Source organism: Hemibagrus wyckioides, linkage group LG24, assembly GCF_019097595.1.
Source record: "Hemibagrus wyckioides isolate EC202008001 linkage group LG24, SWU_Hwy_1.0, whole genome shotgun sequence".
NCBI classification, from domain to species: domain Eukaryota; kingdom Metazoa; phylum Chordata; class Actinopteri; order Siluriformes; family Bagridae; genus Hemibagrus; species Hemibagrus wyckioides.
This window is the reverse complement of record NC_080733.1, coordinates 1,055,331-1,071,741: the sequence shown is the minus strand read 5'-3', so window position 1 is coordinate 1,071,741 and position 16,411 is coordinate 1,055,331. Positions and strand designations below refer to the sequence as shown.

The 16,411-nt window shown below is 39.0% G+C and overlaps 1 protein-coding gene and 1 long non-coding RNA gene across 2 annotated transcripts in view; both read left to right on the top strand.

Annotated features, from left to right (window-relative positions):
• Positions 1 to 11,490, top strand: part of LOC131345248 (uncharacterized) — a 14,282-nt gene extending 2,792 nt beyond the window's left edge. Inside the window, exons 2-4 of the long non-coding RNA XR_009203458.1 lie at positions 9,096 to 10,130; positions 10,417 to 10,519; positions 10,864 to 11,490. This is a non-coding gene — a long non-coding RNA (uncharacterized LOC131345248). The remainder of the gene's footprint in view (positions 1 to 9,095; positions 10,131 to 10,416; positions 10,520 to 10,863) is intronic.
• A 3,030-nt stretch (positions 11,491 to 14,520) lies between these two features.
• Positions 14,521 to 16,411, top strand: part of hoxa3a (homeobox A3a) — a 41,772-nt gene continuing 39,881 nt past the window's right edge. Inside the window, 3 exon segments of the mRNA XM_058378051.1 lie at positions 14,521 to 15,369; positions 15,371 to 15,534; positions 15,751 to 15,876. Coding sequence (XP_058234034.1) covers positions 15,059 to 15,369; positions 15,371 to 15,534; positions 15,751 to 15,876 — 601 coding nt within the window. The 5' untranslated portion in view covers positions 14,521 to 15,058.

Here is a 16,411-nt window from a genome sequence, read left to right as displayed (position 1 = left end):
GGGAGCAGCTGAAAGATCAACAACAACATCATATACTTCATATAACTAGCCACATCATATATTATTTTGTTCCTACATTTTGGGTCAAGTTCCTGTTTGATGCTGATATAAGATCACATTAAGTTGTGTAATTGCTTTTAAGCAATTCCACTGCAAGGGCTTAGTAAAGCAAGTAGCCTTCTGACTTTCATTAGGCCAGAAAATAAAAGCTGCTAAGTTGATCTTTCCCAGTTTATCTGGAAATTCAGTCCCACAGCACAGAACTGTGGGAAAGAGTGTGTTAGGGACATGTTGTCAACTGGCTGAGTTTTGACTGAAATATAGATTATTAACAATTTAAATTAAATTGGTACAAAATACAGTAATGGGAATTTCTACCAATAAAAAATATAAATGTATCTGTGGATAAGTTAGGAATTCAATATAAGTAAAAGGTGATTTATGACGTCAAATTTAATTGTAGATATCTTCAAGCTAAATTTTAACTATTAAAAATACAATTCATGTTAAATGTAATTCTGAATTAGTAATTTTGGTAAACTTGGTATTTTTTTTCCTTTTTAAAATAATATGAAATTATTGTTTTAATTTTCTAAACATATCATTGATCATTCTTATACATATTTTTTATTGCATTTTTAAATACAGTATAAAAATACATTGTATTTTAATTTTACTGCACACGCTATAAGGTGAGAAATAAACTCACTCAAAATACTCAACATTTACTTTAAAAACATTTGGCAGATGCTCTTTTCCAGAGCAACTTACATTTATCTACTTTTTTATGCAACTGAGCCATTGAGGGTTAAGGGCCTTGTACAAGGGCCCACAGTGGTGGTCCTGGGATTTGAAGTCACAACCAGCCAATCTTCTTCTTCTTCTTCCTCTTCTATCCACTGATCTGGAAAGTCAACTGGTTCAGCAATATAATATGTTAAATAGATCATAAAATGGTTGGAGTTAAAAAAAAAAAAAAAAAAACTCAAAATAGCTTTACAGCATTTGACACATGACCTAATCTATTGGAACTTCTCATTAAGTATTGAACAGCTGTGGGTCAAACAAATTGTTCAATGACCCAGCAGAGGTAGCTTTGAAGTGCTGGGATTCCAGCCCAGGTGAATGTTATCACCACCCAAAGTTCAAACAAAACAAAACAAACCTAACTAACTAACGAACAAAAAACACCTCCCAAAAAACAAAACTGTCTGGCATTAACACTGCTCACCTTGAACCTACAAGGCACTTGCTAGAGTGCTACATTTCCAATCTATACAAAGTGCATGATTCTGGACTTTCAGAAGATTGTGTGTTAAGTCTTTGAAGATTAATCAATGTGAGTTTCATAATTATGCTAAAGTTGATTATGAAATTAAAATGACCCTTGTCTGTCTAAATTTCTTTTCAGTCAGTGATCTGTCTGGGTGAAGAGGCAAAGTATGTTATTTTTATATATTCATATTCACTTGTGGGTTGCATGATTATGTATAATCTTTTAAGTCCATCAGTTATGAAGCATACTGCCTCTATGTACCTTTTGTGACTGTTACATTAACATAGCCTACTGTGGATGTGACGGAGATAAAATTCCATCTCAGCTTGCATCTCAAAAATTGGGTCTTGCAGATAAGGCATAAATGAGTGTGAGAACTACTGTGAAATGAGCAGCGGAGTGAACATTACACATGATCAGAATCAGTCCTTTAAGTTTGTAGTGTTGTGTGGTGCCTGTAAAATGTGTATGGACTGTTAATAAGCATTTACAAAAGGCTAGGAAAACTTCTACACATTTTGTACAGTTATAAATAGACTTGCCATGAAAATCTTTATTTACTGATATACAGGAAAAAAATTATGGTGGAGTCAAACAGGAGGTGAGGGCATATCTCAGCAAATGTGTAGTATATTCAGTCAATACACTTAGTACATAATCTAAAGGACTCCAAGAAGTCCTAAATTCACCTCTAGGTGGCGCTCACACATTTGAAAAACGAATCATAATTTCTGACCCATTCCGTTGTTTCTCTGATTTCATTGAGGGTGGCAAGCTTCAGTGCATAAATGTGACAAATTTGTGATTTTCTTGAGAATGTTGTGAATTTTCATACACAGAATCAACAACAAAGGAAACAAACTCTCGGTATGCCATGGGATGACTATTACGCAATAAACAATGTGTGCGTGGGGTATTTATGTCCGTGTGAAACAAGCAGCCTGTTACATGACTAATTAGTATTCTGGGGAAGGCTCGCGTTTGTGTTGGAATGTTACAGAGCCCCCCTCTAAGAACACCTCCAGGTGTTCTACGGCATGGTCTACCCCGAGGGCGGGGGGCGAGATGGCCTGGGTGCGCCGAATGGAATTCCTGCCTCAGGGAGGGGTCAAGGATGGCAACAGAATCCACCCAAGAGTGCTTCTCTGGACCATAGCCCTCCCAATCGACCTGATACTGCAGGCGGTTACGGATGCGGCAAGAGTTCAGAAGGCCCTGTACTCTGTAGGTCAGGGCCCCGTCAATGTCAAGCGGAGGTGGAGGCTCGTTGTGCGTGGGGGTGTTCGATGGAGGATCATAGGCAGCTTGAGGAGGGAGACGTGAAAGGTGGGGGAGATGCGATATGTGGGTGGTAGCTGCAGGCGGTAGGAGCCCGGGTTGACCTGGCGGATGATGGTGAATGGGCTGATGTAACGTGGGCTCAACTTGCGACATGGAAGCTGGAGCTTCAGGTTACGAGTGGACAGCCAGACCTGCTGCCCCACCCTGTAGGTGGGGTGTGGGCGGCGGCAGTGATAGTGCCATAGTTCTCTGTCTCCTGATAGCCCTTTGCAGACGGACATGAGCCCTCTTCCATACTTCTTGGCTGTGTCTGGACCAGTCATCTAAAGCGGGGATGGAGGAGGGCTCTACAGACCAGGGAAACAGTGGCGGTTGATAACCCAGGACACATTGGGTGAGGGAGTTTTGGGCATATTCGGCCCAGGGGAGGAACTCGCTCCAGCGGTGTTGCTCACGGCTGCAGTAGGAGTGGAGAAACCTCCTGTTTTCTTGGTTCAGTCTTTTTGCTTGGCCATTAGATTGTGGATGGTACCCAGAACTCAAGCTCACATTGATGCCCAACTGAGAGCACAGAGTCCCTATCTGAAACAATGTCCTCTGGAAGTCCATAGTGACGGGATACCTGGTGGAAGAGAGTGGTTGCCGTTTCCATAGCCGTGGGTAATCCCTTGAGCGGCACCAGCTTGCAGGCTTTTGAGAACTGGTCGATAACCGCTAGGATCGTAGTAAACCCATTCGAGGCTGGGAGATCTGTCAGGAAGTCCACTGCGATGTGTGACCAGGGAAGGCGTGGAAAGGCAGCGGTTCGAGCAGGCCCTCAGGAAGCTGACAACAGGTGCATGACTGGGCGCAAGCGGTCTAAGATCTCATATAATCCATTACATCGGAACTGAGAGAGGGCCACCAGAAATAGCATTGGGTAAATTCAGTGGTGTGCCGAATACCCAGATGACCACTACTGGGCACTTTGTGTACCCACTGCAGTACTCTGGGACAGAGAGTGATGGGCACATAAAGTTTGGTTGCAGGGCAGGCTGCTGGTGGAGCGTTCTCCGCATGAGCTCTCCTTATTTCCTCCACCAGGTTCCATTGTATGGGGGCCAGGATGATGGAGGATGGCAGGATGGGCTTTACCGTTCTTGGAACCTGGACAGTAGGTTACGGAGACGTTAAAACGCGTAAAAAAAGAGGGCCCAGCGAGCCTGACATGGGTTGAGACGCTTGGCTCCACACAGATACTCGAGGTTGCGGTGGTCGGTGAGGACCAGAAAGGGGTGTCTTGCTCCCTCCAGCCAGTGGCGCCATTCCTCCAGGGCGGCTTTGATGGAGAGGAGTTCACGGTTGCCTACGTCATAGTTTGCTTCTGCTGAGGTAAGCTTCCTGGAGAAGTATGCAATGATTGTCTGGGTCGGGGTGACATAGGATTGGGGTCGTGGTGAAACTGTTCTTGAACTTCAGGTATGCTTCTTGTGCCCGGTCTGTCCATGACAGTCTCTTGGGTTTTTCTTTCAGAAGCGAGGTTAACAGACCGGCAATCATGCTATAATTCCTGATTAAATGTCTATAGAAATTGGCGAACCCCAGGAAGCGTTGTAAGTTCTTAATTGTGGCTGGTTCGGGCCAGTCAGAGACGGCTTGGACCTTGGCTTGATCCATCTCCACTTTCTCCGGCGAGAGCACATAGCCTAAGAAGGTGAGGGTGGTAGGGTGGAACTCACACTTCTCTAGTTTGACGTAAAGGTGGTTCCGTAGGAGGCAGGACAGGACGAGGCGTACATGGTGGATGTGGTCTTCAAGGGAGGAAGAGTAGATCAGAATATCGTCTATGTAAGCAATGACGAATTTGTTTAGAACGTCCTTAAGAATCTCATTCACCAGAGACTGGAATATGGCGGGAGCATTAGTGAGACTGTAGGGCATAATGAGGTACTCATAGTGTCCCCGTGTCATGTGGAACGCCGTCTTCCATTTGTCCCCCCCCTTGATACGAATGAGGTTATAGGCGCTCCGTAAATCCAACTTGGTAAATATAGCGGCCCTTTGAAGTTGTTCCAGAGCTGCGGGCACCAGAGGTAGAGGATAGGGATAGCGGACAGTGATTCAGGCCTTTGTAGTCAATGCAAGGGCGGAAATCTCCGTCCTTCTACTCCACGAAAAAGAAGCCGGCAGCAGCAGGTGAGGTAGAGGGGCAAATGAACCCCGAGGCTAGTGCTTCGTTGATGTAATCATCCATGGCTTGACTCTCTGGCAGTGATAGAGGGTAGACACGGCTTTTGGGCGGCATGACATTGGGTAGCAGTTCTATGGCACAGTCCCAAGGGCGCTGAGGTGGAAGATGAGAGGCATTTTCTTTACTGAACACTTCGTGCAGGTTCTCATATTCCTTGGGTATCTTGACTGCATGATGGGGTTCGGGGCTTTCTACTGACGTGGTGAGGCATGGACGAGGCACGGTGAGAGAGAAACAGTGGTGCTGGCAGTGCAGAGACCAGTGTGTCAGTTCCCCATCTCCAGGCGATGTGAGGTTCATGTTGTTGAAGCCAGGGCAGACCCAAGACAACGAGATTAGCAAGTGATGAAATTATGAAAAACGTGGTCCTCTTGTGGTGGAACAGCCCAATTTGGAGTTCTACAGGTGGGGTCTGATGATAAAGATATCCCTCTCAAATAGGTTGGTTGTTGATGGCTGTCACTCGTAGAGGAGGTATGCATGGTGATGTGGGGAGGTGTAATTCCTCTACAAGGCTGCTGTCAATGATGTTGACGGCCACCCCAGAGTCTAGTAGTGTTGAGATGGGAAAAGCATGATTAGCATAGTGCAGTATGGCCGACAAGGATACCTTAGAAAATAGCTTAGTCTCCCCCACCTGAGATGTGGCTGGTTTCTAAGGGCAGCGTGATACTTGGTGACCTGGTTGACCGCAGTAGTAACACAGACGCATGTCGGTACGGCATTGGTGTTCTCTCTCTGACGCACATGCTCGTCCCAGTTGCATGGGCTCGGGTGTGTCTTCTGGGGTAGCTTGGACATCCTGGTAATGACGAGGCTGGAGACGGGAAGGGGCAGTGGCACGGTGTTGGGGCCTCAGATTGATGAGCCAGATCGCTGTCCCGATATATTGCGATAGCGTGGTGTTGGTACCTCGGCATGCCATTTCTGCCTGCAGAGCTGGGTTCAAGCCCCCTCGAAAAACGGCCCGAAGAGCTGTGTCGTTTCACCCAGATTGTGCTGCTAGAGTACAGAACTTTATAGCGTAGTCATGAACGCGCACTTGGTCTCGTCGTCGCTATACAGTTCTGGCTGATGTGCGAAGAAAAGTAAAAGGGACCACACAATGTTAGAGAAATTGAGCTTTGTATTAACTAATGTGAAACAATAAACAGGCAAAAAAATCAACTGTGCGTATGTACAAACAATAAAAGAGAAGAAAAAAAAATAATTGTATTTGAATGGGCTTCAATTCTAGTGTCCACCTGTTATGTCTTTTAGAGGAGGCCTATTATTAGTTTATCTATTTTGGAGTTTTAGTTTTTAATATATTGCTACTCCGTTTAGTTCTGTTTTTTAGTACCCTTTTAATTTTGCTTCTATTTGTTTGGTTATAGGTCTATGTTCTATTAAATGAGGATATTAATTTTAGGTTTTATCTGATACCAGATTTACCCAACATGAAATAAATATATATATATATATATATATATATATATAATTATATTATATTATATTATTTTATATATATATATATATATATATATATATATATAATTATATTATATTATTTTATATATATATATATATATAATTATATTATATTATATTATTTTATATATATATATATATATATATATATATATATATATATATATATATAAAAACTTTTTTTCACAATGACTCAGAAAAAAGGAATCCCAAGTTCAGAAAAATAACATGAACCATACAAACTCACAACATTCGTGAATAACAAGAAAAAAAACATTAAAGAAAGTGCTCAGTCTCTATTAGAGATCCTTGGAAAGTTCAATATCCTCTGTGTGTTTCACAAAGACCTTAATGAAGCTTGTGTAAAGTTCACTTGAATGTAGTGCAAGGTTAAATTTAGTCCTACCCGTAAGTGGTCCTCAACAAAAAAAAAAAAACTTGTGAACTTCCACTTGAAAGGGGTTTCCAGTAGTTAACATCAATGATCCTAGTGGAATCAGCTCGTTAGTTCGGGGTCGATCTCCTAAGGGTGGCTCGCCATCTCAGATTGAGAAAAGTATCAATTTAATCCAGGAAGGAAAAAAACTTGAACAAGTCAATGAGTATCACGATTATGTACATCTATTGACCGGACATTACATCCAGGATCATCCCTTAATCCATGAAGTTCGGTCACAGATTCAGCAGCATTCATGCCCCGTTTGAAAAACGTGGTGCATCCGCTGTCGCACTTCCGTGTTCCGTCTGACAATGTCACATGCAACTGTGTCATATGACTATGTGCGCTTTAATTCCTTATTATTTTCACTTACCATTATTTTATTTTTTCCTTCCATACATCAGCTTACATTTATCAGTAAGTGTTTAGAGAAGAAAAAAATGTGTAAAACAATTGTTTTAATTATATCATTTATTTTCTTAGTCAACTTCTGACCTGTGTTACACGTGACTAATTAGTATTCCGGTGAAGACTCGCGTTCGTGTTGGGATGCTACACATTCATTGCAGATGAACAAAACAGTGACACTTTATCAGTGAGATTCCAGGTGTTTCACTTTATACCTTTCTACATTTTCATGTATAAAATGTCATGTTCAATATGACATTTTTACTTACTTTTTTAATTCCTATTTTGATGTCCAGCCTTATATAATCATTGCATCCATAAAATATGAATTTTTCATCTCCAGCCTGTCTATGACATGCCAAGAGAAAGTAGAGCAGTCAGATTACTCGTAACAAACATTTTTTGCCATCATAACATCACAACAGACAACATATCTCTTTTTCATGTTACCCATCAAGTCTACCACAATGACAGTGACGATAACATCCTAAATAATTTCCTAATAAAGTAATTCTGATTTTATTCTCTTTGTGATACTCTAAAGACATCTGGGTTTCATGAAGACTAATAAGAGATAATCGAATTTCAGCATTTATTTCATTATATTTATTTATTGGTGTTTCTAGGTGCTTAGAAAACTGTTTAAATAATTAATAGCTCTTAATGTTTACTCTTGGTTAGAGCCCTGGGTTTACTGTTGAAGAATATATTTGTTGTTAAAAAGGATAAAACCACAAAATATCAGAGTTGTCTTTGGGAGCAAATGCAAGCCATTTTAAAGCTGAAAATGAGAGAAAATCAGTCATTGCACAAGCAATGGGTCAATACAATAATTTGGTATGACCTGAAAAAGAAAGTATCCACTTTTGTACTAACAACCAGAGCAGAAATATTAAGTAAGAAATTTACGTAAATTAACGTCTGAATTTCAAAGTATGAGCTCTGCCTCATCCAATCACCGTTTGGTTTCTGATTATCGCGGGAGCCGCCATCTTGGCGAAGTTCATTAGTGAGTGCATGCCCAGTCTGCCAGCTCGTGGAGATGTGACGATTTGCAAAATCACAGATTAAAAAAAAAAAACAGACTGAAGCACTGGTAAGAGAAATGTTTGTTTACTTAGAGTACCAGGTTGCAGTGTCTTAACATTAACGACTTGGTAGATTTTTATCTGATTCCATCATACATTGTTTATGGGCACCATGTCATTCCGCTGAAACACAATGTGCTTTCAAAGTAAACAGGTCTTGGCCACAGTAGTGCAGAAACGATACCAAAAATCATCTTGTAGGCTTAGTGGGAAAAAAAACACACAGTTTGAAAAAATTAAAGGATTACTTCACTCAAAAATGAAAGTTTTGTCATTACTCATTCTAATGTCGTTCCAAACCCGTAAGACCATGGTTCATCTTCGGAAAACACATAATTAAATTATTTTTGATGCAATCTGAGAGCTCTCAGACCCTGCATAGACAGCAACACAACTGAAATGTTCCCAGGTTGAGAAACGTAGCATAGACATTGGTAAATGACAATTTTTATTTTGGGGTGAACTAACCCTTTAAAGTAACAGCAGTTTTTTACTTTTAGGCGTACAGAAATAAACCCTATCACATTATATCCTTGAAAGTAGAGACTCCTTATATGTCCAGTGTTAATTCATTAAATGTTGAATATCTACTTACTTGATTCCAGAAATTACTGACTTGGAGACAGCATTTCTATGCACCGCCATCACTGAAGTCTTGCCTGACCTTCCAGAGGTGACAAAAGATATTTTAGAAGAGACTTGGTGTGGAGACGTACGATAATTTTTAGTAGAATCTGATTTGCTGTCAGCATTGAGGCCAATTCAAACCCGAAAAGTCCTTGCTGCTTGGAAACGGAGATGCAAGTCATTTTTTGCAGAACAGAATGCTACAGGTTCCTAAAATAGAAGACCTAAAACATCAGATTGTGTTACTGGCCATTCTTTTTGTGTGTGTTTTTGCAGGCCAGACTCCTGAAACAAGAAGCTCATCTGTTAGTGCCTCGGCATCCGGTGGTTCACAATCACCATGTTCCAGCAGCTCCCAAAGCCCGGATATAGACTGGGTGGATATCTTTCTGATACCATAGGATAAGTTCCCGGAGGAGCTTATGCAGTTTTTAGAGAGAGGAAAATGACCAAGTCCACGAATGAGAAGAGAGATGGTCCGGATTGTGGTGAATGAGATGATGCGAAAATGTTCTTGCCCAAGTAAAAGGAATTCTACTGAAGTTGCCAAAATGTTGGTGGCAAAATATCCCAAATCTCTACAAAACATAAAGAGATGTCCAGGGTACCATTCTTTAGTTAAGCAGTTGCAGTATAACACTGAAAATGTGAAGTGATCTACCACACCCAAAATAAGAAAATTAAAGCATTGCACTGATGACTCTGACACTGAGGAAATTCCTCCCAAACAGAGAGCAGCAATCCAGGATATTTATGGGTGCATTAACTGGGATGTAAAATTCCTGCTCCTTGGAGAGACCCCTGAAAGCCAACAGGAAAAGAAGGAAAAACTGAAGATGATGTCTCTGCAAACTGATATAAATCTAGAGAAGGTCAAACATCTACGGAAGTTGACTTTCTACATGCAACGTAAACAAGTCAACCAGGGAAAAAATATAAAATGCCTTCTAGTGGAGTGGCCATTTTGGTTCAAAGAACTTGGCATGGCAGTTCAATTCAAGGAACTTGCCGGAATTCGTCTTAAAGAAACTTTCACACGCAATCTGGAATTGAAGGGTAAACGACTCTTGAACTACTTCAGTACAGTTGGTATGAGCAAGAACAAAAAATTCCTGCAGGCTGTAACAAAGTGTAAAGTTATGAGGGAACATCTGAGTGGTTGCTCTGAAGACATGAAAGAGATGTTGCTGCTTTTGCTCTCCTACTTTAAAGAGAAGGAACATGCAATGTTCTATTATGTGGAGGACACATGCCTGGAAGGGGAAGTAGAGATGGACAAAGTTCATTTGACTTCCACCCTTGTTGTATGTGGTATGTTGTTTTTTTGCCTTTGTTGGTCTTTCAGTTTTTCTGCCATTTCTAATTTTTGGTAACAATTTACAATAAGGTTTCATTTGTTACCTTTAGTTAAATTAGTAAATGTTAAGTAACAATGAATAAATGCTATAGAAGTATATTGTTAAATGTACATTCATGTTAACTAATGGTAACAAATGAAACCTCACTTTAAAGTGTTCATTATGTTTTAAGTGTTCTGTTATGTTTTTATAATTAAATACAAAATCTAACTTGATAAATACATTTCTTTCTTTTTAAGTGGATCCTGCTGTGTGTGGATCGAAATGTTGTACATGACAACATCCCCTCCTTCATTTCTGCCCTGTGCATGATACTTTCTGCACTGGCACATAGTTTTTCAGGTAGGTCTCATGAAGCATCTTGGAGACGTTGCCACAGTTCTTCTGGATTTAGTCTGTCTCAGTTTGTTTGTTTGTTAACTCTTCATATCATTCCAGACAGACTGGATGAGATGATGAGATCAGATCTCTGTGTGGGTCACTGGCTGTTGTCATACTCCCTGTGCAAAAGAAAATCTCACTGGATTATTACAATTAATGACAAAATGAATGTTTTGAAATGTCAGCTGATTTTTTCTACTGACACAATACAGAAGTATTTTTGTGTTTTAAAATTTTTAAAAATGTTTTTGCTTTTGATGAAGCTTTTGTCATCAATACAATTACGTGTTTTCTTATCTCCCAAGATGTTTTTTCTCCATCAACCCAGAGAAGGGCACCAAAGTGGAGAAGACAAACACAGCCCATCTTCACATGAACCCAAGAGTCCTTACCTTGACTTGGGACCTTTCAGATCATGAGTGGTGTGATGTCTAAATATGGACTTAAGTCAGTAAGATTTTTTACATTTAATGAATGATGTGCCATACTCTCAGTTTAAAGGTTTGTTTCAGCTGCTATGCTCAGTAGATGTGTTAAGTTAAAGTTATAAAACTGTTATAGTTGCTATTGCTCTAGTATTTTCTGATTTCCATTCTTGTATCTCAAATTGTTATACTGATTCCAAGGAAATGCAGTAATCATTAGTTTTAATGATGTTACTATTATTCAAAAAAAACCTTTTTTTTATTTGTTCTTTAACATTTTAAGAGAGAACTCCCTCCATCTTTACTTTTTTATTTTTAGTAAGATAATCATTAATCTGTCACATGCTCTCTGTTGTATTGTTTGTAAAGACAGTACACGTTACAGTTTTGTGTTGAGAACTGAAATTTTTTGTTCACTTCTTAAAGGTCAATAAATGCTTCAAAGGGCAAATTATTATTGGATTTCTATGTCTTTCTATGCAGTAGCTCTTAATGCATATCTAGCTTTAGTGTTTCAGTATTTCAATGCCTAAGCTGTGGGTTATATTTTTCACATTTCTGGTCAAAGTCTATATGGTGGTGCAGTTTGTATGAAGCTAAAATGAATGTTTGATCTGCCTATTTAAAAACAGTTTCTGGTTTCATTTTTCAATTTTACAGTTAATATTTATTTGCAGTGAAATTGGATGATATTCAGTCTACTATAAGCAACAACTGTACTGATAATGATTTGATTGTTTTTGTGAATCACAAACTTTTTATACTAAAATTTACAGTTTTATACTGTAAAGTAGTTTACATTTAAAAATGTATTCTTTACAGAATTATTCTAACAGCTGCCAGATTTTTTCCTGTAAAAACAGGATTTTTTTATACTTTAAATGCATTTACATAATTGTTCTGTAAATTGCACTACAGTAAATTGTAAAGATGTTCACATTTTTAATGTATTTTTTACAGAATTATTCTGGCAACCACAGCTGCCAATTTATTTTTTTGTAAAAACAATAGAATTTTTTTTTTTTACAGTGCAGGCAGTCAGTTTTATCTTATTCAAAGGTGAACTGTAAATACATGTATTATTTTTGTTTGTAATATAATAATATATTGTAATATAATATTATATATATATATATATATATATATATATATATATATATATATATATATATAAAATATATATATATATATATATATATATAATATATATGGATTTCTATGTCTTTCCGTGCACTGATGTGCTCGATGTCTTTCTTAAATTGGAAAGCCCCTCCTCCGGGCAGCGTCACCAGTATTTGATAGGTCAGTGGGCCAAGAGCTCTCAGTGATTTTAAACATGAACCAGTCGTTTACAGCTCATGTAGCTAATTATGCTAAGGGTAGAGAGAAACAAATACGATGTTCATCCATGAGCAACTATATGATGTCATTTGTAAAACTCTTGAAATTTGGAATTAACTCTGTTTATAACCATAAATAATTTATTAATAATGTATAAGCCCATGGTTAACTGCATTTGAACATTTATTAATCCATTCTAAATAAGTTCATGATTTGCTCTTCTCTGGGTAATAGTATATACCCCGCACACTAAAAAGTTAATTGTCATATTCTGAATGATTAATTATTTATTAGTAAGTGATAGAGTTTTATCTATTAATGTTGTATAAAGAAAGTTTAATATATAGATTTACATTTTGTTTCTAGTGCCGCACTTCAGTGCTATCGATAAATTTATTGGATTATTAGATGAATATTCGGAGCTCGAGTGTGTCCTGACTTCGCAGAGCAGTGCAGCCAATTTATTCCGCTTTTGTGACGGTTTATGGCTTGCTGCTCTATGAGGCTGGTCACTTTGTTGAGAGTCTAGTCACAGTGAAGTACTGACAGACAAAAAGTGCCTGGGATAGTGCTATACTTCCGAGGCTATCAAATTTTGCTGCAGGACTTATTATTATGGAAATATATTAGAAAGCACTGGTGATTTTATGTGTAACTATACAAAATAAATATTAATAAAAAAGATCTTATTTTAATCCCACGTTTGGGTTCTAACTGACATTCCGATATTAGACAGTTCAGTGGTTTAGGTAGTTTCATGTTGTCGAGCTTGCATTTCTACCTCTGCAACAGGAAACTGTCTAAATTGCCACAGTTCACCGGGAAAATTCCTTTTTAACAGTCCATTCGAATTTTAGCTGAATTAACTGAACACAGGCCAGTGACCCCTTCCAATACCCCAAGCAGGTTAAAGGCAACTGATCACTTTGTCAGATTCTGTATGGTATGCATTGCTAATTTAACTCATGCATTTTGAACTCAACTTATATGAAACATGCAGTAAACAAGGCCTGTGTTATGTTATGTTATGTTATGTTATGTTGATTGTACGTGACGTGACTGTTCTGTTATGTAAGCCTGGACGTGGCGAAAAACAGACTTTTCAGTGGGGTTCCGTTTTGCGGTATGAAAGACAGCTGGAGACAAACGCTTAGATGTGGTTTATTGTATCATTCAGGCGCGCACCATCTTCTTACATCTTGAAAAACGTGAATAGTGGCTGAAGTTTCAAAAACTATTCACTGGTGTTAACAAACACTCTGCGGCTTTTACAGCCTCGAAGCACTACCGCTTCCGTTCTTTTCCTTTTTAAAGTGGCTTTATTTCCCGCATAGAACAGTCGCTGTGTACAGTTTTATTTTTGTCTCACCATCCATGTGACTTTTATTTCAGATAGTGTGATTCAACACAATTGAACGAGGTGTGACACTGCAGCTGCCGTTTAAAGCAAAACACATTTTTCACTGTATAGTAGATAGCTGCATAACTTGCCTTTAATCTGGAAGTCACGTGTATTTGGTAGTTAAAAGCATGTGTGGACTGGCTGGTTTATTCTTTTGTTTTAGACATAAAGTCACACGTTTGCGTTAACAAAAACAACAAATCATTATTGTTGTTGTTGTTGTTGTTGTTGTAGTATTGTTGTTGCTGGAATGTATACTGAGAGAAGATCCGTTTATTTTGAAACTTAATATATAATATTATTCATGCGTTTCCTGAAAAGTTTCACACTGATAATTTGTTTACAATTAAAAAGTCAGTTTCCAATAAGATATGCATGGAATGATAGATTGCATAGTTTCCATAAGGTCTATAGTTGGGTAATCTTGATAAAACGTTAATGTACAAGGGTGCGTTTCATGATAACGTTAATTTTTGTGAATTACGTACAAATTAACGAAGGATGTACGTTATGCGCGTTTCCCCGAAAACATCCATTATCAGATGTTCAGTGGAATTGTAAGTAGTTCTTTGTTGACTCAACCAAGCCTGGCTAAAAACCACACGAGTCGATTCTCAGTTGAACAATTCATTTAATATCCAGCTGTAAATTGAGGCCTAAGGCGCGTAAATAGAAGCCGATAAACAGTATTTATAAATAACGGACGCTAGATGACTACTAACAATTTACAAAAATTGAATTACGTTTGTTTAGAAGAGGTACAACCAATTCTATTCTGTGTGCCAGATTCTATATACTATGACAGCATACAATTGTATGATTAAAAGTTTGCGGTAACACTATGCAGAAGAAACACATAAGGTAATGATGGTCAGAAGTGCACATACTTTTGGGCATATTGTTAACTTAATGGCCATTTTATTCCTACAAGATCAATGAAATAAAATATAAAATAAATATAATTCATTTTTATTTTCCACAAGTTGCCATTGTTTTCAAAGGAAAAAATTTTTCCAATAAAGTTAAATTTAACTTTATTGTCGTTGTGCAAAACACGTCATGTTCAAAGTCAATGCAATACATATATACATTAGAAATATTTTAAATGTTGTATATATATTCCACGGCGAGAACGACTGATTTATTGATTTGAGTTCTGCTCCCTATGATCACGTGGGCACGTAACCCAATCAAATAGCAGCTTGCCTCTTCAACGTATTTACCGTCGAATGGGGAACTTGGGTTTTGATTCCGTTAATTATTTTTGCGAGGATGGTTGTGTGTGTCTCTTATATTCTTGTGTGAATATAAACGCGAGTTTGGTCACCCGCCATGTCGACATCAGGAGCCATAGCAGGATGCTTTTCTTTAACTGCACCGGAGAGCGAGGAATCCCATTTCTCCATTAGATCGGGGTTTCTTCAGCAACCGAGGCTACCATCTTTCCGTACCGGCAGTGGGCTTGCACCGTCCATATTCCCTTCAAAACAAGCAGTGTACGGAAATACTGAATGGGGCCACATCTCGGAGCAGCGGGCCAGCGGTGTACACACCGAACCCCAGCCTGCGCACAGTGGAGACCACACACAGTCATGGCTGATGGACTCGGTTAGAACTGAACTATTGACGGTCCCTCACCAATTCCCCGCCAAATTGGAGGTGCTTGGACTGCGGTTTTTTCTCTAGCTCTCGTACTACACTGAGGCACGAACACTTAACAAGTGGTGCATGTAGCACGGATACAGACACTCTTTCCATCCAGACAGATAAGGGAGGCAAGAACGAGCAGAAGAGAGGAATCGACCAAAGTAAGATCATGCGTTTACTAAATTCGACTGGAGCGTAGTTATATTTTGTAGAAGATTGCATGAGAGTTATTTTGAAACATACATCTCATAAGCCATTTTGGTTAGTGGCACTGATCCGGTGTTTTTAGCTGGAGAATTGTTAGGCTTTGCGTTAGGGTGGGGCCAGCCTTCGAACTGCCCTTTTCCCTTATTCTTGCTTCCTCTACTTTTCCCCAGACACCCCGTGTCCAACTGGCTTCGTGCGGGCTCTACGCGCAAAAAGCGCTGCCTGTACAGTAAGCACCAGATTCTCGAACTGGAGAAAGAGTTCCTGTTTAATACGTACCTCACACGCGACCGCAGGTACGATATCGCGCGGCTCCTCGGTCTCACTGAGAGGCAGTTTAAAATATGTTTCCAAAACCGCAGGATAAAGGTGAACAAACAAAAGAAAGACTGCACAATAGACGGTTACAAAGAATGCACTTTTGCATGTCCAGATACATTGTCAAATCAATCTTAAGCCGAATGTTTTTTTTTTTTCCAAAGCATGTTAGGATGCAGCTGTGCCGTGGTTCGCGTTGCTGGCGTGTTCCATGTGTTTTACAATACTGAATATTGTACAAACCCAGTTTATTACCAATTCTGTGACGTGGCGCTTTAGCCTTGCTGTGTTCAGCCAGTAGGACAAAATGTTTGCATTCTATTTTACTATATTAATGTAGATTCAGATCATACATGCAGAAACATTCGTCTTGTTGTTCTTTGAAGATTACATTTCATTACATTTCATTACATTACTATCCTGTAGTTTGTGTTCATCCTTTTGTAGTGCTATATAGAACATTTTCACATTATGGGATACTGTGGGAAGCTCAAATTTACTAAATTATAAATA